At 37.1% G+C, this 24,055-nt stretch overlaps 1 protein-coding gene across 4 annotated transcripts in view; it reads left to right on the plus strand.

Moving 5' to 3' along the window:
- The window catches only part of LOC115426896 (connector enhancer of kinase suppressor of ras 2), a 98,531-nt gene that overhangs the window by 21,775 nt on the left and 52,701 nt on the right, over positions 1-24,055 (plus strand). For all 4 annotated transcript variants that reach the window (XM_030145132.1, XM_030145133.1, XM_030145135.1 and 1 more), the window contains exons 3-8: positions 9,496-9,698; positions 11,662-11,749; positions 14,946-14,987; positions 19,239-19,358; positions 21,280-21,339; positions 21,483-21,551. In XM_030145132.1, coding sequence (XP_030000992.1) covers positions 9,496-9,698; positions 11,662-11,749; positions 14,946-14,987; positions 19,239-19,358; positions 21,280-21,339; positions 21,483-21,551 — 582 coding nt within the window. The remainder of the gene's footprint in view (positions 1-9,495; positions 9,699-11,661; positions 11,750-14,945; positions 14,988-19,238; positions 19,359-21,279; positions 21,340-21,482; positions 21,552-24,055) is intronic.

The raw sequence follows: 24,055 nt of genomic DNA on the forward strand, positions 1-24,055 counted from the left end.
GTAGTGCCTTGGTCACTGCTGACTGTATGTGCAGTGGCCCTGCTCAGGATTAGGGAATTAGGGGGAATTAGGTGCTACTTTCCCAGAGAGAGAAAGAGAAATAGAGGAAGAGAGCGCAAGAGGGAACGGGCGAGAAGGAGAAGGAGAGCGAGTATGTAGAAAGAGTATGCAGGATGCACCTTATCTCTCAGGCGCACATGGCTGGATTAGTTGGGGCTGTCTGAATGTGTGTGTGAGAGTGTGTGTGTACGTGGATGTGTGCGCTAATCAGCACCTCTTCTCATTCAGATGTTCCAGCATGGGAATGAGTGTCCCACAGCCGCAATCACCATATGTCCTGGACCTGGACACACACCACACACACATTCACAAACACATACATTCACAGATGCCAGGCCCGCAAGATGAATCGGTAAAAAGTGCTTCTGCGCATCATTTCTTTGGATAATTCCACCTTAATACGACTCAGGTTTGATTTTTTTTTTTTTTTTTGGAAGTTGTCACAACCAAGTTATGAGATCTGGGAACAATGTGACATCTGGGGGAGTCTGGTTTTAACAAAACCCCAGGTGAACCTAGTGTTTTAGAGGAGGAGAACAGAGGCTTTTGTTTGTTGTTTGTTTTTCGTTTTTGTGTTTCAGCTTTCATCACATTGCCGTAGATGTGTGTCTGACAGTCAGCTGTTGACATTTTCAGTCTTCTTACCAGTATTTTACAATCTGTCTAAACTTTTGGCTAATTTTTTGTGAAGTCACAGTTACAAGATCTCAGCATGTAATTAGAGAACAGTAAAATTTTATTATAATCAGTGAAATAATGGCCAAAAGCTCCATTAAATTAGGTAAATAAGGGTTAAATTGTAATATACTGAAGAGCTGGCCCCTCTATCCCTTATCGTTTGTTCTCCCCAGGTAGCAAAAGCACACACTCTTCATCTCTACCTGTACGCACTGTTTGGATAATAAAGGGAGATTCACAGTCGTCAGCAGTATAATCCATTATAAGGAAAGCAAAACTTGGTTCCCTTGGCTCAACTGTTATGACTTTCTAGTCTTCCCGCAGTAAAACCCGAGGCTTCTGTGAACCTGGATCAATGCGAGTTTCAGGTGCTGACTGAGCTTTCAGTCTCACTGTAAATGTGGAAAAGTCCCCTCTTTTATGCCTATGTAATCGAGTTTTGCCCCCTAGCAACTATGCTAAATAGATTTCTGTGTGTGTAGTGGATTTTTAACAAGATATGCTGACGAACAGCCATTATTCGAGAATGGACTGAGTGCTCATCCCAAAATGTGAATTGTCAGATTTACGTACAGCACATGATCGCATCAGTTACTGAAGTTAAAAGAGTAGATGATTTATACAAATATAATATAACGTGACTTAAAAATTAAAGATCTGAAGTTTGCTTTGTAAGGAATTACTGGATTTTGTAGAAAATCCCTTAAAATACCATGCTACTGCAGTGTTTTCTTTCTTTCTTTTTTTTTTTTTTTTTAAATCTCTTTGTGTCTTACAAATATGAATATTGGTTATGTCCCTGTCAACCACTTCTCTTGGTGTCCCTCAGGGCACTATTTTGGGTCTCCTTTCACTGTAGTCACTGTAATGTTGGTGTTTTGGTTGTTTTATCGTTGCATTATCGCCTGTTAAAATCTAACATACAGCTGAATATTAAGAATAAGAAATAAAGAGTCAAGGACTGTGTGAAGCAAATGTTTTAGTATTAGAGAATGTAATATCTGACAATAACTCTATGTTAACTCCAAAAAGACCCTGCTTCTATAGCCGTACATTCTTGCCAAAAAATGCTACAGTAGAAATTTCTTTCCAGGAGCCATTCTGGTTTCCTTCATATTTTTAAATTGAGGTAGTCCGTCGTTAATTATTCACCCTTTAATAAGATTTAAAGGCTAATAGAAGGGTTACATTGGCAGGTGATTGATACTTCCTTTACTTCCTGCATTAGACATTCAGAGCTTCAGCTCACTGAATAAAATGCATTTTTTTTCCTGACAGAGCTCAGATGAGTAAAAAAAAAAAGAAGAATCTATCATTTGACTTTGTTAAACAAGTGTTTTGAGGGCTAGGATTTAGCATTAGCTCAGAAACCATACCTCGCACTCCTGCAGCTTCAGAGTTTGGTCTGTATTTGGTCACCAAAAAGTCAATATGGCAAAACTACACTCTTTGCTTCAAAACAACAATACAACAACAAATGACATCCATGTCTGTGTAAGAAATGCAGTATATGGTGTAGTCATGTTCGTTTTATTCACTGCCATCATGTTTTTGTTTTTTCATTCTTATCTTAAATATGTGTGAGACCAAAGTGTCTGTATCATATTGGTCTGTATGTGGAATGATACATGAGCATTTTAGCTTTAAATAAAAAATGCTAACAACTAAATAATTTTGCCAGTGAAACATTGTCCTGAAACTGTAAATATTGGGGTTAAATGGATACAATGAATATCTATTTCACCAATGTCATCCAAGCCTTTAGACCCTACTCTCTTACACAGATGAGTCAGCATTCTATTTGCAGTCATTGACCGTCTCTCATATCCTCAGAGTTGGTTCTTTTTCTGTGTTGCTATGTGGGACATTATGTTGTTTTGCAATTTTTAGCCTGAACTCTGGCTTGTTTCCCCGTTGGTGTGAATCACTGACTGATTTAATGCAGTTAGGGCTGCAAATAACCGTTACTTCCACTGTTGATCATACATCTGTTGTTTTCTCAATTAATCCTTTAGTTGTTTGGTTTATAAAGTGAGAATCATAAAAGAGTGAGAAATGTTGGTTGTTTCCTGTAGATATTCATTCCATTGTCATGGAGAAGGAAAGAAACCATAAAATATAGAAATTCCAAAGTCTGGACACAGAAAATGCTTACTTTTTATTCACAAAATTTCTCAAAATTATTATTGTTATTTTATTACCCAGCTCCCTGAAGGGGAGGCAAGGGGTAATTTTTTTGGTTTGGTTTGCTGGTTTGTTTGTTTGTTAACACTCTAGCAGCAAAACTATTAGTTGAATTCATACCAAATTGGGTTTATAGATTGCCAGTGACCCACAATAGATCTAATTACATTTTGGGAACAATAGGTCAAAGTAAAAATGTTTTATGAAGTTTGAAAATCTTTTTTTTTTTCCTCCCATTCACTTATAATGGGCAAAATTTCAAATGTCTATAGCAGCAAAACTATTGGTTGAATTCGTACCAAATTGGGTTTATAGATTGCCAGTGACCCAGAATAGGTGTGGTTATATTTTGGGAAAATACATTTAAGTTAAAAAATTTGTATGAATTTTTAAAATCGTTTTTTTTTTCTCCCATTTACTTATAATGGGCAAAATTTCAAATGTCTACAAAAACATCAATTTTGTTTCAATTTACTTCAAACTTGGCACATATATAGAGACAATTGATATACTGACATCAGCACACACATAAACATGATGACATCAGCTGGATCGATGCCAAAATAAGCAACAATATGTGCAAGGGGTGGGGTTTGTTGTGCCTGGCACCACTTATTATTTAGAGTTTTGGCAATTAATATAACTGACAGTTAATAAATTGATTAATCATTGCTGCTCTATTAAAGCAGTTTACATTCACATCTGTTTCTGTGTCTCTGATGTTTTCTGCTTTATTTTGGTTGTTTTTTTGTTTTGTTTTTTATCATCCTTGGGCAGCACTTTGTGAATTAAAAACACTGAGGGACACCCACATGAAAATGAACTCAAACAAATCAAAATGTGTGCAACTAATTGTGTTCAATTACCAAACAATGGAAAACAAACCCTTTAATCCTTTGTTTCACCAGCTTGACCATTTGCTCCACCATAAATAATAATATGGACATTGTTTACCTAAAAAACTTATGGTAACAAAAGGGCATGTAATGTTAATTAGTGGGTCCATTATATTGAACCCATAAAGACCCAAACAGCCACTGGCGACTCAAATCATGTACTGATGTAAAATGTTTAATACCTGTTGATCTACTAATCCTATCAATAGATGTAAATAACTGGTGTATAATACAGTTTACTGTATTTTCATGGTAATCAGATATGACCCATTTGGACGTTCAGAGGCTCCGTAGTGAACGTGGAAACACTGTCATCTTCTACAACACTGATTCATCAGTAAAACCCATGTACTTCAATAAATGACAGTTGTTGGAGATGCTTGTTTTTACATTCAGTTAATGATATACTTTACTGGAAAAGTCACTTCTTAAGTTTTCTTTGGTTTTGATATAATTACCTTCAAACATAATATCAGAATGATGATTAAAGTATATGATCAGTAAATTAAATATAGGAAAAGGCCTGATTTTTACTGAAAAAAAGGTAAAATTCAGAGGATCATATTATAATAAATGGTGATAAATCACTTAAGAAAGGTTAAATAAAAAGAAAAATTCATTTGGGAACTACAGCAATAGTAGCACTGGGTCATTATGGGTTAATTTAACCAAATTACTTTCACAGTAACAGTAGATTTAGGCTGGTTAAAAATTTGTAACTCCGTTGTTAGAATTTTCCAAATATTTCACACATTTTTATTTAGATACTTGGATACTGGAAGCTCAAAGTAGAAATTAGTTTGTAAAATGCAGCTTATTTTGATATTTTTCAAGAAACTGAAATGATAATAATGAACGATGGCACTCTTTAATCATCACAGAATAGAATCATTGATCTTTCTCAAATATTATGCCTAAAAAGCAGCAAAATCAACCAAAAATTTAGAAAAATGATTGAAATCTATGGCTTCATTGAAGTATATCAGTTTCCTTCTCTATTTCTACATTTTTATTCTGCTGAAAATCGCTGAAATAGAATCATTAAATGCTATAAATGTACACAAATTGCATGTAAATATGTTTGATTCACTTTAATATGTCTGTGTATTGAAACTACCTTCAGCCTGCTTCATTAAATGTCAATTCTTCTCAGTTTTTTCAGTGTGTTTCAAAACATTAACATATGAAACATTACTTTAGTCGTGCCAGTATATGTTAATTTCAACAACTTAGCCATTGCAGTCTGCTTGAGCGGAGCGTTAAACACACATCTTTTCAGCTGAATGCAAATTAATGTGAAAAGCATGAATGCAAAATCAATCCGCTGTTGATTAATAGGTGTTAGATATGCTACGTTTCAGCGTCGGGGACCGTGCTCTGGTGAATGTGGCCTCGCGTACTGTGACGTAACATTTCAGCTGTGGAAAGAAAAGAGAATTAAATGGCGAGGTTCTCCTTTCGCCCCAAAACATTTAATAAATAAAAGATGCTGGAGTGCGATTCTGAGGATAGCGGTAGGAATATCAGCATAGAGAAGAGGCCACTCCACACACAGCTGCCATGGCAACCACATCGACATGAAGGTGAAAAAAAGGGAAGAGGGAGGAGAAGGAGGAAGGGGTTGTTTTAATGACATCGCCCTCTTACTGTATTGATTTGACATGCACATATATGCATGCACAGCTCAAATTATTTCTCTCTTTCTGCACACACACAAAGTCAGACAGTGGACATGGGGCTTTATTCTCCCTGGTTGGCTTCAGCACCCTGGAGAGAGCCGCTCTCAGCTTTAGATTAAACTATAGGACAGCCTAATTACAGCTGGGCAAACATGTAACGCTCCCAAGTTCATGTATATGTTGACGTTCACACAGAATGCAGATTATACAGAACACAGCGTATATGCATGACCCAGTTTCAGAAGGACACATAGTCTCTCTTTTCCTCTCTCTCTCTCTCTCTCTTTCTCTCTCTCTCTCGTCTTCTGCCTCTTTAGTTCCTCAATTCCCTCAATTCACCATCTCCGCTGCCACTGTGAAACCCTCTCTGCTTTGTAGTCGCTGTGGTCGTGACTGTGTAGAATAGATCTAGAGGCAGAGGAGGAATAGATACGTCTAGCTCAGCCCCATGCATCTGACTATACAACTTGTGTGCGTTGTGTTTCTGTGTGTGTGTGTGTGTGTGTGTGTGTGTGCGTACGTGTGCGTGTGTGTTGCCTTTGTGTCAGCAGGAATCAGGCTCTGTCAGGCAGGACATGACTGGAGGTGCCTTGGGACGTTGAGCACAATGTGGCTCAGTGGGTCTGTGTGTGTGTGTGTGTTGGTTTAAAAGGGTCACAGTGTAGTAACAGGCTACTCAAGCAGGCCTGTTCTTATATTAGAGCAGAGACAGGCTGTTTAACCCATAAGGACCTGGTGCTACTTTTGTGGCAGTTCCCAAATAATTTTTATGTTTTTTTGTTTTTTTTTTATCCATTTTTAATTTTTCAGAAGTGATTTATCACCATTTATTTGAATATTATCCTCTGAGTTGTTTTTTTTGTTGTTGTTGTGAAAATCATGTATTTTCCTATATTTAATTCACTGATGATGTAGATGTTCACAAAAGCTCAGAATAAAGTTGAGCGTTATTATATAAAAAACAGAAAAGTGAAGAAAAAGTTACTCTTTCAGCAAGGATATCAATAGCTGAACATATAAACAAGTGCCTCCATCCACTGTCATTGATCCAACTCCATGGGTTTTAGTTTTGAATCAGTGTTGTAGAAGATGACGGTGTTTCCATGTCACTACACTGTAACATATTTCTGTAATTTCTACAGTAAAAAATGACATTAGCTTCTTTTTCTAACAATTTACAATTGTATATTGCAATGCGTTATGGATAAAAATATTTACGGTAACTTCAAGCATTTGTTCACAGTATCACGAAGTAAAATTACAAGATGGTTGTATGTTCACTTGATCCTGACTGTAAACCATACAAATTACAATTACACACTGTTAGAATTAGAAGGTGTCAAAGAGGACACGAAGACGGGCACGGAGGACAGAACCAGACATCCATCCACTCAATGAAGTATAAATAAGACATTATTAGCCCACAAAATTAAAATGTGATTCAAGTAGTAACTTCATGCAATATAAGTTGACCGTGTACACATCTATTTTAACTTGTAATGTAGACATGTAAAAATCAGCATTTTATTAAGAACAATGTTTCTTTATTGTGTGAGTGACTGTATTTCACATTGTTTTATTTATCCTAGTCGTGTTTCATATGGAATATACGGGGTGTGGGACTCAGAATGCACCGTTTTTGCAAATGTTAGCTAGCAAAAAACTGGTTCTGTTAAGCTAACGCTAGCTGTAGTAGCCCCATTCAGAAAAGCCTCCGATAGTCCAGGCTCTGTTAGCACCGTTAGCTCTGTTATCCTAGTCGTGTTTCATATTTAATATACGGGGTGTGGGACTCAGAATGCACCGTTTTTGCAAATGTTAGCCAGCAAAAAACTGGTTCTGTTAAGCTAACGCTAGCTGTAGTAGCCCCATTCAGAAAAGCCTCCAATAGTCCAGGCTCTGTTAGCACCGTTAGCTCCGTTAGCACAGCTACAGTCAAACTGGAGCAGTCAAAACTAAAAAAAGTAAAACACAATTAATGATTGTTTCTAATATAAAACGACAATACATTGCTTTAATGTAAATACAGCAACAATTTGTAAAACGTATCCAGTAATATAGTGTAATTATTTTTACAGTATTAGCAAACAATTATTGGCAACTTTTTTGCCTGGTATTTACTGTCAATTCTACAGGAAATTTATTACAGTGTTCGGTGCGAATGAAAATCCAAATGGGTCATATCTGATGACCATGAAAAGATGATAAACTGCATTTTACACCAATTATTTACATGTATTGATAGGATTAGTGGATCAATAGGTATTAAACGCTTTAGATCAGTAGATGCTTTTGGTCGTTGGTGGATGTTTTGGTCTTTATGGGTTAAAGACGCTATGATGGGAGGTACTGTAATATAGTGACCATTTATCTGTGATGAAAAAGTGTGCAATATAGTGCATGTCTGTGAAATATATGTGAGTGTATCCATTCCACAGTACAGTACTATAGTGATGACATATTGAAGGATGAGACAAGAACCAGAACATGACGTGATTGGATCTCTCACTCTGATGTGGGTTTGTGATAGAGGTCTTAACATTCACAAGCTTATTTCACATTCCCACTGATCTGTGGCCTACATATAGATAAATGTTATTATAAAGGTAGTTAGTAGTCATTAATCAGTCAATTTTATGATATTTGTCATCTGAGTGGTTAAGTGGATGGGATTACTATTTCAAGCAAGTAAATAACATTCAATAAACTAAGCTGATGTGAAGATTGTTGATTAGACCACAGGTGGGTCACAGGAGATTTACTTTGTGACGTCAAATAAAAAGGAGTGGATAAAATGAGAATCTGTTACCTCCACTTAAATATAGCATCATTATCATCATTCTATCTAATTTATAAAGAGGAAATATATTGAAGAGAGGAAATAAAAACAACATTATTATATTATTAGCCTGTAACCTGCACCGAAATGTATGTATTTGGTCTCACAGGGCATGTAATTTGTATTTATTTGCAGTTAACTGTATAAAATAATGTGAAGAATTAGCAAATATACATGCTGTATTTCTTTGAAAAGGACTGTCTCTATTAAAGATTATTTTTTAAGGTGAAGCCAAAATACACATCAAATTATCAGCATTTTTATTTTATGTTTCCACCACATCCACCCATGATTTATATCTCAAAACTGTGGGAAACATTAGTGCTTAATTTGTATAAATGAATGTATAGATTTGTAACTTTTATTCAAGTTTTTAAAAATGTAAAATATTGAAAAAATACTGTGTGATAAGAAATAGTGAGTTCATATTCTATATTCTAAGTATTCTGCTCCTTTGGTTCTAAATACTTGATATGTAGGCTAATTGATTTTTGATAATTGATTGTTAGATTTAGAGCTACAAGAACTAACTGACTAAAAATAATAATAATGTGACCTCCCCTGTTCTCAGGGAAGTGGCTCTGGTTAGATACATAGGTAATCAGAAGCTATTGGCAATTGCTTAATTGTTTCAGTAATTTCTCAAATCAAAATCCTCAAATCTTGAGGCGTTCACTGATGAAAATGTCATGTTGAGAATTAGGAGATCATGACAGGCCTTGTTCATGTCTTTTTTTTTCTTTTTTTAACATTTAATAGAGTAAACATTTAATCATTTCTTTGAAAAAATGATTGGCAGATTCATCGATAAAGACAATTACCATGAGTTGCAGCCCTGGTTCAATAAGTGGATCAATGCCTCTGTCATGTCTGTGGGTTTGAGCCATAAGTACATTCTGTTGGGTTTCTGTAAATTGGCTTGAGAGTCTGGTTTTGAGCAGCTCTATATGTTAAGTGTCATGAGATAACTTTTGTTATGATTTGGCGCTATATAAATAAAATTTGATTGATTGATAACTGAGCTGCCCTGATTTCACTGAGTCTCACCTCATGGTTAAATTGCTACCGGTGACATTTAGACATTTAACCAATAACTGACTGTGTTAAAAATGAGTCATTAGTGTTACTTTTCCTGAAATGAAATCTGTCTGTCCTGCAGAATTATGGCCTCGAAACAGAGAACCTGCGGACGTTATCCCACAAGCTGAACGCTTCAGCGAAAAACCTCCAGAACTTCATCCTGGGCCGGCGGAGGGGCGGACACTATGACGGACGAGCTTCCCGGAGGCTACCTAATGACTTCCTCACCTCTGTGGTGGATTTGATCGGTGCAGCCAAAAATCTGCTGGCCTGGCTCGACAGGTACATCATCGTACATAGACCTGTTTATTCAGTACAGCCTTCATCAATTAATATTAACCCATAAAGACATGGCAGTTCCCAAATGCATTTTTTCTATAGATTTCACCTTTGTTAAGTTATTTATCACCATTTATTATGATATTGTTCTCTGTATTTTGTGCGGTTTGAGTGAAAATCATCTATTTTCCTATAATTAACTTACTGATCATATATATGTTTATTAAAGCTCAGAATAAGGTTGAGGGTTATTGTATCAATAACAGAGAAAACTGAAGAAAAAGTGACTTTTTCAGCAAAAATATCAATAACTGAACGTAAAAACAAGTGTCTCCATCCACTGTCATTGATCCAACTCCATGGGTTTTACTCGTGAATCAGTGTTGTAGAAGATGACAGTGTTTCCACGTTCACGACGGAGCCTCTGAATGTCCAAATGGGTCATATCTGATGACCATGAAAAGATAACAAACTGTATTTTATACCAATTATTTACATGTATTGATAGGATCAGTGGTTCAGAAGTTAATAAACATTTTAGATCAGTAGATGATTTTGGTCACAAGGACTCAGTTTAATTTGTTATGTTATTTGTCCTATTTTATACTTATTACACTGGACAGAGCTGTTGAACAACAAAAAGAGTTCTACAACAGTCTATAACAACACAGGCCAAAAGACAGAAGACCAAAAAAAGGTTTTAACTGAACAACTACTAAACAACAAGTCAGCCCTGCGATGAACTGGCGACTTGTCCAGGGTGTACCCCGCCTTCGCCCCTATGTAGCTGGGATAGGCTCTAAGCGACCCCCGTGACCCTGGTTGAGGATAAAGCGGGTTCAGAAAATGAATGAATGAACTACTAAACATATAACAATATATGCAAGATATTTTCAGTTCTGTTGTGATTCTATAATGAATATTTTTTCAAGAATTGTTTTTTTTTTTTGTTTTCATTATTAATTTTCATATATATTTCTTATATTTATATATATGTGCTAATTTTTCAGTTGGAATTTTATTTTAAAATATGTTTTGTCAGATTCAGGTTTCTTACAGTTTTAAATCATATATTTTCAGTTTCACAAAAAATAGGATTTGAAATTGAAAATTGAAAGATTTTGAATCAAAAAAATATTATTTGCAGTTGGAAAAAAAACACTTAATATTAAAATATACATGAAAGTGAAGACAATAAACAGAATGTAAACAGTGATATTCAAAATATTATCAGACAAACCTGAAAAAGGCAACTTTTACTGCTTTTATTTTTATGTTGAAAACAGTGGAAATTTTCAAGGTCACAACATTAAGTGTTTGTTGAAAATATTAGTTGTTTTTTTTTTCCCCAATTTTATAAAACTTTGACTGATAGTTGGCCACTATAAAATGATGCACATCTTTATAAGTATGTTACAGTATCAGCATCAGAATAATGAACTGGTCTTCTTCTTCCACTTCTTCTTCTAATTATTATTATGCATACACATACAGAGATTCTATGAGTGATGACTGACAATTAAAGTGAGTAAATAAGGATGTTTTTATCCTTCATTTATTTCATGAAGCCACATGTACATACTGTACATAAATGTGTGAAATACTGTTGGGCTTTAAAAACCTCTGAGTTGTACAGTCTTGTGTCTTGATATCATATCAAACATGGCTGTTTGTCTTTATCAGCTGCTTGGTCTCCTTTACAGCATTGTCACTGAACAGGAAATGACACTGACACAACAATATAACATAAATCAATAAGAATTATACAATCAGAGTGTAGAAAACTCCTTTTTATTAAAATGCCTGAATATGCTTTGCTGTCATTCATCATCACTCTTACACAGTGAGAGGGAATGGAAAGACTCAAGACCCAATATTTAGACTGAACAAGTCTCTACAGAAGTTCACAGCGTCACCGTTAAAACCCAGGATGTATTTGACGGAGGGTTTCTTTGTGATGTTTCAGGTCTCCGTTTGCCAGTGTGACTGAATATTCATTACTGAAGAACAACATTGTGCAGCTCTGCTTAGAATTAACGACCATTGTACAACAGGTAGGTCTGTCACAACTATCATCATCATCATCTCCATCCACCTGTATTAAAAATAACTTATACGTCATATTTTGATCACTTTTTCCACATCATCTTCCACCATTCATGTGGCTTAATTAGATTAATAGGATGCGAGTACAGAATTAATGTCACATGCTGATTATCTCAAAGCGTCCAGGACTGAATGTAATGTTTTTTTCACTTGCCCTTGAACAATTTATTAGCAGTTATCATAAGCAGTAACAAACGACTAGAGTTAATGTTGATCTTTATTAGTAGTTGTCAGTAGCCATCTTATTTCTGTGTAACAAATGTCTGTGCTTATTTCAGACATTTCAAACATTTATTTTTTGGAGACTTGTCTTTGAAAAATGAGCCATTTTCTGCATCTTATCTGCCTTGTTCTCATTCTTACAACAAACTTTGCAATACATAGAATTTCAGCCATAGCCACCCAACAAAGCTCCGTTTTCCATTATAACTGAAAGAATCACTCGTGCTTTTCTCATAAATGTCTTTACTATCAGCATTTTACTCTGATCAGTCCTATATTATTATCTGTGGAGAGGAGAAGGAACTACAATTACTCACTCCTCAGTTACTCCCATCACCAGCTGCAGAAAATAATAATTTGTTTAACACTTGTATAGAGGTCAGGTCAAATTAGACCTGATTTGACATTACTAAAATCACCCTAAACAATTGTAGGCAAAAACGCAATGAGAATGATCTAAAAACTTGCAAAATATTGTTAAAAAAATGCTAACTTGGGTCAAACTTGATCCGTATGTGATGAATTAAAGATTTAGTAAAAATGTTCATGCCTCCTTTGACACATAGCTGAAGGATTTATCACCTACATATTAATATCAGAGTAGATATTTATATTTTATTTATGGTTGAAAATTTAGTACAGACACAAGGGCACCCCTTCTGCTCTGCCCAATGGGACTTTACTCCAGAGGACCAGAGGAATATGAACAGCAGTCAGGCAGGAGATAAATAATGTTTTCATTTTGTTTGAGTCGGTCGACCATATACCCATGTCTGTTTAAAATGGAATTTTATCAGTCAAGAAAGACACATTTGGATGTAAAGGTAGTAAAGTAGCATGTAGTTTTGTGCCCTGAGATGAACTGTTGACTGGAGAATCCATCATCATCATCATCATCATCATCATCATCATCATCATCAATTGGTTTGGAAAATGAATGAGCGAATGAAGTTTTGTACGTAATGGCTTTGTTGACTGTATCAATCGTCACATGGGATATAAATGACCAACATTAAAACAGCCATAACTTCAACATATTCCACCTCATTCTTTGAGAGTTAGCAGAAAAAAAGCATAAAAAGGCAGAAATCACTACAGGTCTGGTTATGGTGAAGCCGCAGGGACAGAGGTACAATGACGTCCCTCTGCAGCTTTTGTCTGTGTAGTATTTAAGTATTTTTACAATCAGATTTACAGCAAACTGCAATGTTCTTTTAAACTGACAAATTTCATATGTGTAAATGGTGTATAATTCAAACTGGATAAAAAAGAATACTTGTCTCTCACCATGGACTGTAATACGTTTTACAAATTTATTTTTTTCTTAACAAAATGAGGTAAGATGGGAAAGAGCAGGACTTCATTTCTCTATGAAGGCAAAGAAAACCAGCAAAACCTAAGGGTTGATTCTGTTTTTCCAGTCATTACCTCCTTACCCTCCACATTACCTATATACAATCATTATTCATTAACATTATTCATTTATTCATGTCAAATCTGCCCTTCACATTTTTTTGTTAAAGAAGCCTAAAGTGTACAAATTAATTGTTTATGAATGTGTTCTAATGTTTTAATGAGCAATAAATGGCCCTTTGTCTTCATTAAGTGTATTGTGTATATAATCAAAGTATAATTAGGCTTACAGTAGAAGAGTGGCATGAAATGATCTCAAAAAGACAATGTAATTAATTAAATCATTAAACCAATTATTGTTATTAATCAACTAAAATGTAATCATTGTGACGTCCCTAACAGTAGGTTCTTACACACACACACAAACACACACACACACACACACACACACACACACACACACACACACACACTGAACACATGTGGTGCACATGAAGTCCATCATTTGTCTGAGTCCAAATGGGAAGGGTATAACTACTGGGTTCTCAGCAGGCACATCAGTATGGATTCTATTGTAAAGTTCATTTCTATAGATTTGAGGGGAACATACGCCCATATGCCACAGGCTTCTCACAGCCTGGCTGATGGAATGAACCGCTCACACTAACAGCCTGAGGCCGTGAATTCATTTACTCAGTGTTAGACTTCATCCCAGCTCTTATTGTATGTACCCTGACGGAGAATGAACTGGGGGTCTGTCGTCCCCTCTGCCTTCACTCTGGCACCATCCCTCAACCGTGTCGACACATGTATGCATTTACAAAGCAAAAAATAAATAAAGAAAAGCACAGGTGCATGCATACACGCTCTAATACTGCAGAAATCTCATTGTTTGGGGAAGCGACGATGGCTGCTCTCCTGGTTTCCATCCATGTCCTCCCTGTAAGACCCTGCTTAGAGTGTGTGAGAGTGTGTTTGTCCATATGCCCAGAGTGAGTCCTGGAGCCGAGCAGATAACACCCATCCACTCTTTATGAGGGCCAGACGAGAAGGGAGAGAGAAGGGGGCTATGGTGAGTCCACAGTGCGCCAAATGAACATGTGGCTGCCAGGGTGCAGGGAGACACACAAAGGTGGCAGCGCTGCCCACACAAATGCATCAAACAGATGAATTAAATGCTACCCATGCACATCTGGTGTATTCAACGGGCCACATTCCCAGAAATAGATTAACTATCGGCTATCGTTAAATAACAGTCTGTCATGTGGAAGCTCATCGCAGCAGAGTAGATCTAAAACCGGTCAATCCACTGTCTGAGTCTGTCTCCATTGCAAAGTAATATTCACCACATAGAAGGTTAGAAATGAAATATCTGACTGCAGCTGCTAAAAAAGAAGGAATCAGCCATCTTTTCCCCCGTTGTCCATTTCATTTCTCTCATTTCCTGCTTGTTATATTTGGACGAGGGAGTTATTTGAGCTATTGTGCGGATGCTTGGGTTTATATTTTCTCCATCTCATGTTTTCCTCCTCTTCTTCCTCCCTCTCTTCTCTTCCTTTCCCTTTATAGGATTGCACTGTGTATGAAACCGAGAACAAAATTCTCCATGTGGTAAGTTTGCCCTCTCTGAAGACTTGTTGAAATATCACTGATGACTCAAAGTTGTTGTCCTGTTTCTGTCACAGTCCTGTTGTTACGAGACAGAAAATGAGAAACAGTACGGTTTCCGACTCCGCTTTTCACTGCAGGGTAGTTTCAGAGGCACGTGTGAACTGTGGGATTTTTTTTTTTTTCCATCTGTCATGTGATGAATATGAGACAAAATCTTTCTTGTTAGAACATGGGGTTGCGTTTTCTAGAAAGCTTCTACTTGTAATGAAATGTGTTTGTGTGTGTGTCCATTTGTGATATTGTATTTAATTTGCTTTGAGTATATGAGAGTGCTCTACGTTTGTGGGATTTTGTGTCTCAGATGCGTGCATGTTGAAGTGCGTGTGAGCCCAGGGCCATCTGAAAGCTCCAGTTTAGATTGTGTGCGTGTGTGTGCGTGTGTGTGTGTGTGTGTGCATGTATGACAGAGTGTGTCACTGTGTACACATGTGAAACTGAGGGAGCAGTCAGTGTCTGATCTGGGCTGACAGTTGGATCAGGACACTTCCTGCTGCCATTCAAGGTACAATGGACTAAACCAAATGTAATGTTAGTGGGGGGGTTCACACAAAAAGAATATATTACACCAAGGCTTTGAGACCCAGATTGAATGTTATATTTAAGGTAAATATTCAGTTTTGTTACGTATTTCTGTAAACCTCACCAGTCATAGTGCTGTATTTAAGACTTCGGTTCCTAATTGGTGTTGTGTCATTTCGGTCAAAGCGCTTCACCCCCAGTTCTGGAGCCATGGCTGTCATTTATCCCTGTTGTTTCAGGCCTGATAATGACCCTGGACAAGTGGCATCAGGCAAAATCCAATATTTAAATGACTGCACATGTGTGTGCTCATAGTGTTTGTCAGACTAAAGGCTACACATGAGTAAGTCTGTTATGAGTGGGAGGTCTATGTGTGAAACAAGGACACGGTGAAAAGAGAAAGAGAAGGGGGGAGGTGTTTGTTTTTAGATGATCCTTGTTTACTATGTTTTAGAAATTAATAAACTGAAAGCAAAGTAACAGCAACTGAACCCAGTGCAGCACACAGACATCCACAGGACACTTTATGTGATGCAACCATGAATACAGATCACTGACAGTATCAACAGCTGTAGATTTTTTTTCTTTTGCAGTGTACTGACCCTTAATGTAAAAATGAGTGTTCTTTTTTGTTCTTTGGAAAAAAAATTTATCTTAAAAACAAAGATGACAAGGATTTACTCAGGAGGTCTACAGTTTAATAACACATTTAGCAGGTTGTTCTATAATGCTCCTTATTAAAAAAAAATCTGTTCATATTTTATACGATCACAATGTATATTATAAGGATTGTTGTCATACTATTTTTTTATGTCTGTGTAAAAAAAATATTTAGCTTGACACCAAAAGTAAAAAAAAAAACAAAAAAAAACAGCAAATTAAATGTTAACCAGCCATAGACCAATGGTTATAATACGAAGTCTAAAGATGTAACAGGTCAATATTGTACTTATTCCACTTTGATTAATTCATTGGTAATACCAATAACATCATGTTAATAGAGTAATTCATCATACATAATAAATACAAGTAACTGAAATGAGCTCACTTTAACCACAGCAAAGGAGACATCCTTAGATATACAGTAAATACTATAGTATTAAATATAAATACAAACTAGTAATCTGTCACCTCTATGGCTGATAATACTTAGAATTCTGAGTATTACCATGTTATTGTGGGTAGTTCTTGTTGAACATCAGTATACCCATAGGTAGATGAGATGGATGGATGGATGGATGGATGGAAGGGTGGATGATGGATGGATGGATGGATAGATGGATGGATGGATGGATGGATGGAAGGGTGGATGATGGATGGATGGATGGAAGGGTGGATAGATAGATAGATAGATAGATAGATAGATAGATAGATAGATAGATAGATAGATAGATAGATAGATAGATAGATAGATAGATAGATAGATAGATAGATAGATAGATAGATAGATAGATGGGCAGACGGATGGGTGGGCGGATGGACAGATGGACGGATGGATGGATAGATGGACAGACGGACCCCCACCTGCCTCGGGGACTCTTTAATGCCCTGCTCAGCCCAGTTTCAGCCACTGTTGGGGTAGTTGTACGTTTGTCATCTTTTGCTCAATAATGCAAAACTCACTGCTACTCTGCTCTCCTTTAGACAACAGCCTGCAGCAATCAGATGGTGTGTGTGTGTGTGTGTGTGTGTGTGAGAGAGAGAAGAGATAAGATATGAGCATGTGTGAGTCTGTGTGTCTGATGGAGCGTGAAGTGTGTATGAGTGTGTGTTTATGTGCATGCATGCATGCATAAGTATGAGAGGAATTACATAAGACTGTCCTACTTGTGTGTTTTCCCTTTCCCTTGTTTTCTCCCCTTTCCTCCTGGACTCTCTGTTTCTCCTCCCCCTGTCTCTCCATCTCTGTGTGTGTGTGTCTCTCTTCAGGTTTATATTTTTTTGCCTCAGCGCTGATACATAATAATGAATTACACAACCATACTTTGGAGTGTGTTAGCATCTGTATGTGTGTGTGAGAAAAAAAAGGTGTGAGCAGAGAGAATGAGAATGCAGGAGGTGGAGGAGGCGGAGGGTAGTGGTGGTGGTGTTGGTGGTGGTGGTGGGGGGAGAGTGTGCAGCCAGAGCTTAATCCATTTGGCAGCGTACTATGTCTGGCTTTCTGTTTGACTGCTCTTAAATCTGACGCCAGCCACATAAGTTAACTTCCCTATAATCTGCGCTCTGATTCTCCAGAGGCGTGTCAGATCAAGGCAGGGTGTGTCAACTCCGGGGGAAGTTGAGACTCCGACGCTGGTGACTGGTCCTTTGTCTCTCGGGCCTGTGTTAATCCCAGGTCAAGACTATTAGCCCGGTGATCAAAGAGGAACACAAGCCGAGCCGCAACATTGTCACAAGCTGTGGTAGAACCCAGCTACGGGACTTGACTTCACATGCTATTAATGGCTCTAAAAGTTGGAGTAGATGCACATTACTTGCATTTTGTTAGCGCTTCTGATAAACCCCTTTCACTTTTTTAATTAAAGTGTTGACACGTGATATAAAAAGTCCTATTACATAATGTTTATGTGTCAAGTAGAACATAATATTTTAGTAGAAATGTGAATCTTAACATATGTTCGTAAAACTGACCCAGAAAAGTGTGTGTTTGGAGCAGAGAGAGGAAGCCTCGCTGATGATTCTCCAGCTTTTCTCACACACTGAATGAATCATAGGCTCTGCACTGTGGTGTGTGTGTGCGCGCGACCACTTCCACTATGTACGTACGTGTGCATATTAACAACCTGCTCTCGCTATTTCATGACTATAATCCAGTAATTGCTCATTAGGCTTGAGATCAGAAGATTATCTGTTGAAGGGTTCATCTGTGTGTGTCAGCGTCATGCTTGTCCTACTGTTGATTAAAACCGTGTACATGATCTGTATTTTCCTATATGTCTGTTACATTCCAGCGTGTATGTATGTCCACAGGCTGATGGTGAGGTAGGATAACCAGAGTAAAATGGGCTGAGAGTCAGTCAGCCATGATTAGAAGGCAGAGATGCTGCAAATGATAAATTAACTCGCATGCGTGACCAACCACACAAATAGCCTGAAAAACAGTCAAGGTTTATTCAGAACAAAGGCAAGGTGAAGCCATGCTTTTAATTTGGCATATTTACTCTGGTGCACCTAAAGGGATAAAATGGATTAGAAATACAGTATGACTGCAGTGTGAAAATACAGCACAGAAAATCCTCTAGTCTGTGTCACAGTCTGTTTAGTTGATGTGGTGGTTAAAATGCCTCATATTTGCCTAAAAAAATGACACTTAACAACAATGAATATCTCCGCTCTGTAATTTAGATGTTAGAAAATGTCATGTGGGCACCTCGGGGTTGGCTGGTATCGGTGATGTGCTGTTCTGTCTGTGACGGCGCCTCGTGGGCATGCCTGTGGACAGACTGTGACAGGAAACAGTTTGTGTGCCGGAGTGATGGAAGTGGCGATGTGGAACAATCTGATGAAATGATTTCTGTTTCACCTCCTCCAGCTAGGTCACAGCATCCCTCACGGACCAAAACCAATCTCAATAACTTTCTGTCTTTCTCTTTTTGTCACTCTCTTTCCCTCTCACTCTCCTTTTCTGTCATTTTTTTTTCTCCTCTCTTTACCTCCGACTCTCATCTCCAGTGTAAGACCTTAGCAGGGATATGCGACCACATCATCTCTTTGTCATCAGACTCTTTGGTGTCTCAGTCTGCCCATCTGGAGGTGGTCCACCTCACCAGCATCATGCCTAGTGAAGGCCTGGTAAGGACACGCTGCAACACACACACACACACACACACACACACACACACACACACACACAAGATGGTTTTAGAGCTACAATTATCATTCATTATGATGTGGAATATGAAAGTTGTCGCTTTCATAGTAACTTAAATAACAAAAAATCATCCCCATAGTTACTCAAATCTAGAGATGTTTTTAGCATACATTGGAAAATGTTTTTATTTACTTTTGTCTTTGCCAATAAAACTTTTCTCATTAACCTAATTTGCAATGACAGTATGCAACTACTTTCAGTAACTAATATCACTGCCTCGCACAAAACACTTAGAAGATACCAGTTTATGATGAATCAGTGGAGTACAAAGATACAAGGAACATGTGCTGGACTCAAATAAACAGGAAATTATATGGAAATCCACTTTACAACAAAGCAAATCATTAAATAACACTTTTACAATAAGAGCACTTTCATTAACATCAGTAAATGCATTAATAAGTATTAACTAACAATAAATGTGTCTCATAATAATTTACTAATGGTGTTAATCTGCTCTATGTTATTATTTATACATTATTTAATAGTTTATGGTAACACTTTTAACTAAATAATAAGCATTAGCTAGTAGTTAATTACCGTAATAATAATAAGGATGAAGTACCTGTTAACGAAACCACTTACGTGATAAGTAAGGTAGTGACTAATATTACTAATAGTGATGTTAAATAAGTTATTATTTATACAGTATTTAAGAATGTATTAAAATGCTTGTAACATGAGTTAATATACTGATAAAGATTAACTAATAGTTAATTATTTCTACAGTAAACCCATTAACATTATTTAACATAGTTATGGGTACATTTCTAACTAACTGTTAATCATGAACATAGTAACATTAGTTACGTTAACAATAATCTTATTACAAGTTTAGATTTTAATTAAGGCATTAACTAACTACAACTAACAGTTAATGGTCGGTAAACAGGTTAATTAATATGTATGTTATGAAGTTCACAGCCAAGATGGACTGAGACACATAAATCATTAAAATGATTAAAGCTTAAATGAATGAGTGGAGAGTGATGCTGCTTCATTACAGGGCAGCAAATAACTTCATTGGAATAAAACTGATCCTTCTGCTGTTGAAGCCAAATCGAACATGCATGACTGTGCATAAAAAGAATCATTGGTGCTATAATGAAGGCCTATGATGGTGTAACACCTTATTTAAGGCAAGGCAAGGCAAGGCAAGTTTATTTGTATAGCACATTTCTGCAACAAGGCAATTCAAGGTGCTTCACACAGGACATTGAAATAAAAGAAACAAAAAGAAACACATTTAAAACATTATAAAAGAAACATATAAAAGGTGATCAAAAACAGCAAGCAAGAAAACAACACATAAAATCAAAAATAAATAAATAAATAAATAAATAAATAAAATAGAATAAAATAAAATAAAAATAAAAATAAAAACACACTCATATTAAAGTAAAAGTTGCAGTGCAGAGTTTCAAAGAGAATATAAAATTTAAAAAGTCAAAAGCCTTTTAGTCAAAGGCAGCAGTGAACAGGTGAGTCTTTAACCTTGACTTAAAAGAACTCAGACTCTCAGCAGACCTGATATTTTCTGATAGTTTGTTCCAGATATATGGAGCATAGAAACTGAACGCTGATTCTCCATGTTTAGTTCTGACTTTGGGAACACAAAGACACATTATTTAAAGACACATTACATTAATATAAACTTTAGTTCGCCTGTTATCTGTCAGTCCAGTCACAGACGTTCACTCAAATCCTTACTTTTGTACAATTCTATTGTAATACTTCTGTACTTTTACAGATACAGGATCATATATACCCACACACCATATATTATGCAGTATATGGTTATGCACTTTTTGTGTGTTGTACTGAATCTTCCTCATCTTTCAGGGGATGTATATCAAATCGACGTATGATGGACTCCATGTTATCACCGGCACCACAGAGAATGTGAGTTTTTGTTTCATTCCGCCTGAAGTTTGATATTCCACCAGCCACAATTTGCCGTTTCATATACAACTATGAAAGTGAATCCGTACCCTAGTATGTCCTCATATTTGTTATTGTTGTATTTCAATGAACTACTCCTGCAGTCTCCAGCAGACCAGTGTAAGAAGATCCATGCAGGTGATGAGGTGATCCAAGTCAACCATCAGACAGTGGTGAGCTCATTCAACATCAACACATGTAACACTGTAAAAGCCATTACCGAACGTGCTTCCCACATGTTTCCACTGTGAATACATACTGCAAAATGCCCTCTAGCCATCAAGGTACATCGTGTCTGCTGCTGCCACCACCACCACTGCCACCATGGTGCTTCCTGTCCTGTGAATGTGTCGCTATGTAGGCTAATGAGGTTTTCTGTTGGAGCAGATTATAGGATGATTGTTTCAAGACCTTTGTTCAGTCCAACATGATTGCCAGCTCACACTTTTTTGGAATTCATTCCCATTGTCACAAGAAACCCCTGAAGGAGGCGTGTGGTTTAAATTGTGAACTCATGTTCCACTTTTCAGACTTGAATAAGTTGTAGCTGTGCCTTCAACTCATCACTTCAGAGGGAAGCACAGAAACGGGCAGCCATTTTAAATGGAACGGCGCCTTGTGAGAGCATGTGATTGAACGCGCCGTCTTATTGCCTGCGCTGTCGGCTCTGGCACAAACGATTTGTTCCAGCGTTTATTTGAGATTTCTGAAGGGGGAAAAAAAGGGGTTGTGTCTGTTGTGACGACGTCTTTTGTGTGCTTCTCTGTAGCTATTTCCCTGTGCATTTCGATAGGTGCTGCTCATGCTGAAGCGTGCATGCGTGCGCTGGGGAGTGGGGTTGATTGACGCATGAGGGAGCCTCGTGTTATCTCTCTCACTCTCTCTCCTCGGGGTGACAGTGCAGATCGCACCCCGCCAGGCGCTCAGCTCCAACCCCTCATTACTCCCTCAGCTAGACCCTCACCACTCTGATCCCTCACTCTGGGGGAGGAGATAAGCGCAGGGAGGCTGAGGTGTGTGTGCAGGATGGGGAACAGGGGGGTGGGAGTAGTCAGGGGAGGCTGGGATGAGGCAGAGCTGGGAGAGTAGGGCAAAAAAAAAGGAGGAGGAAGTAAAGAGGGACTTAGGGAGAAGAGGAAGAGGATGAAAAGAAAAGAAGGGGAGCAGGGAGAGAACAGCAGAGGGAAATCTTGACTTAATATAGCTCTTTTTTTCTCATTCCTAAATCGAGCATCTGTGGAGGAAAAATGGAAACACAAAAACAGCAAACAGTATTTCAACATCACCGCTGATAAGTTTATCTTGTGAGGTGCCATATTTAAAAATTAGATTAGTGTGAAGATGGGATGAACAAATTCCATTACATTATACAATTATTATGTAGGCCTATCCCACGTATTTAGCAACAGCGCTGCCTTCATGTCTATGCATGAGCTTCTGTTTGAGTCTCACTTCAAAACAGGACAGTTTTTAGCTCACTCACTCTTTTGAGGTAAAATGTGGAATTTGCTCAAATAACAAACTGATTGTTTGAAGAAACAACATAATTATGTGGAGGTAATAGCATCTGGGAAAATAATGAAGACCCCTGGGATTTGAAAAACCTCTCCACTAGCAGTTTATGCTCCAGTATTATTTTGGTAGGTCTCTCCCTGTTTCCCTTTGCTTTCTGCATATTTGCATAGAAGAGCTGGGAGAAAAAAAGCTTTAAACTGGCCTCATTAAAATAGGCTTGGTAGCATAACACTGTGATGGATCAAAGAAGGGTTGAGAGGTTTTACGTGATTTATGTCCAGTTTGGTCCACTTTAGTCCACTTTATCATAAAAATGTCTAAATTGACCACTCACCACTACTCATGTGACTGCAGTTCAAGACACCGGGACAAATTAAAGGTTCAAAGGGACATAAGAGACCTACGAGATTTTCGTTTGCTAATGTGAGGTTTGTGTTGGATTATTCTTGGGAACCAGTCATCTGTTGATGTTAGCTATGCTATTTCTTTGCTAATTGCTCATTAGCTTGCCCTTTGTCATTGTTAGCGAACTCTACTTTTAAGCTTCTTTTTTTTTTTTTTACATAACCGGCACTATCTGATATTCAAATGCTTAAAAAAGCAATTCACACCAATTTTTCCAACAAAATTATTTTTGTAATGATAAAAGGGTGTATAAAAGGTCATAAAACTATATTGAAAATAGAAATATATGATTGAGATTTCAAATTATAGCAGTGATAAGTTCTGTTATTATTCATTCTTAGAGAACTTTCTGAGGGACTGAATTTAGTTTGTATAAAAAGTTCCGTAATTTTCTTGAAAATCCTTTTTTGGCAAAAACATTTAATGGATTTAGAAATTTAAGATGTTATACTATTGAACTACAAAAAGTTTGAAATCATTATCTCAATTCTAATTTTTTGATTCAAAGTCAACAGGCGCGTGACTTGACCCATTAGTTAACTATATTTTTTAACTCACTGGCCCTTTGTTAATGTTGGCTAGGATGATATTTAAGCTAACTCCTTAGTAGCTAGCCCTTAATATTAGTTCATTCTATTTCTAAGCTAACTTTTATTTATTCATTAGTATATTTGTAACTTAAACACTCACATACTGAGGCTTTGTTAATGTTAGCTGACGCCGTTTCCAAGTTCACTACTATAGAGGTGTCTTTTTC

Source organism: Sphaeramia orbicularis, chromosome 10, assembly GCF_902148855.1.
Source record: "Sphaeramia orbicularis chromosome 10, fSphaOr1.1, whole genome shotgun sequence".
NCBI classification, from domain to species: domain Eukaryota; kingdom Metazoa; phylum Chordata; class Actinopteri; order Kurtiformes; family Apogonidae; genus Sphaeramia; species Sphaeramia orbicularis.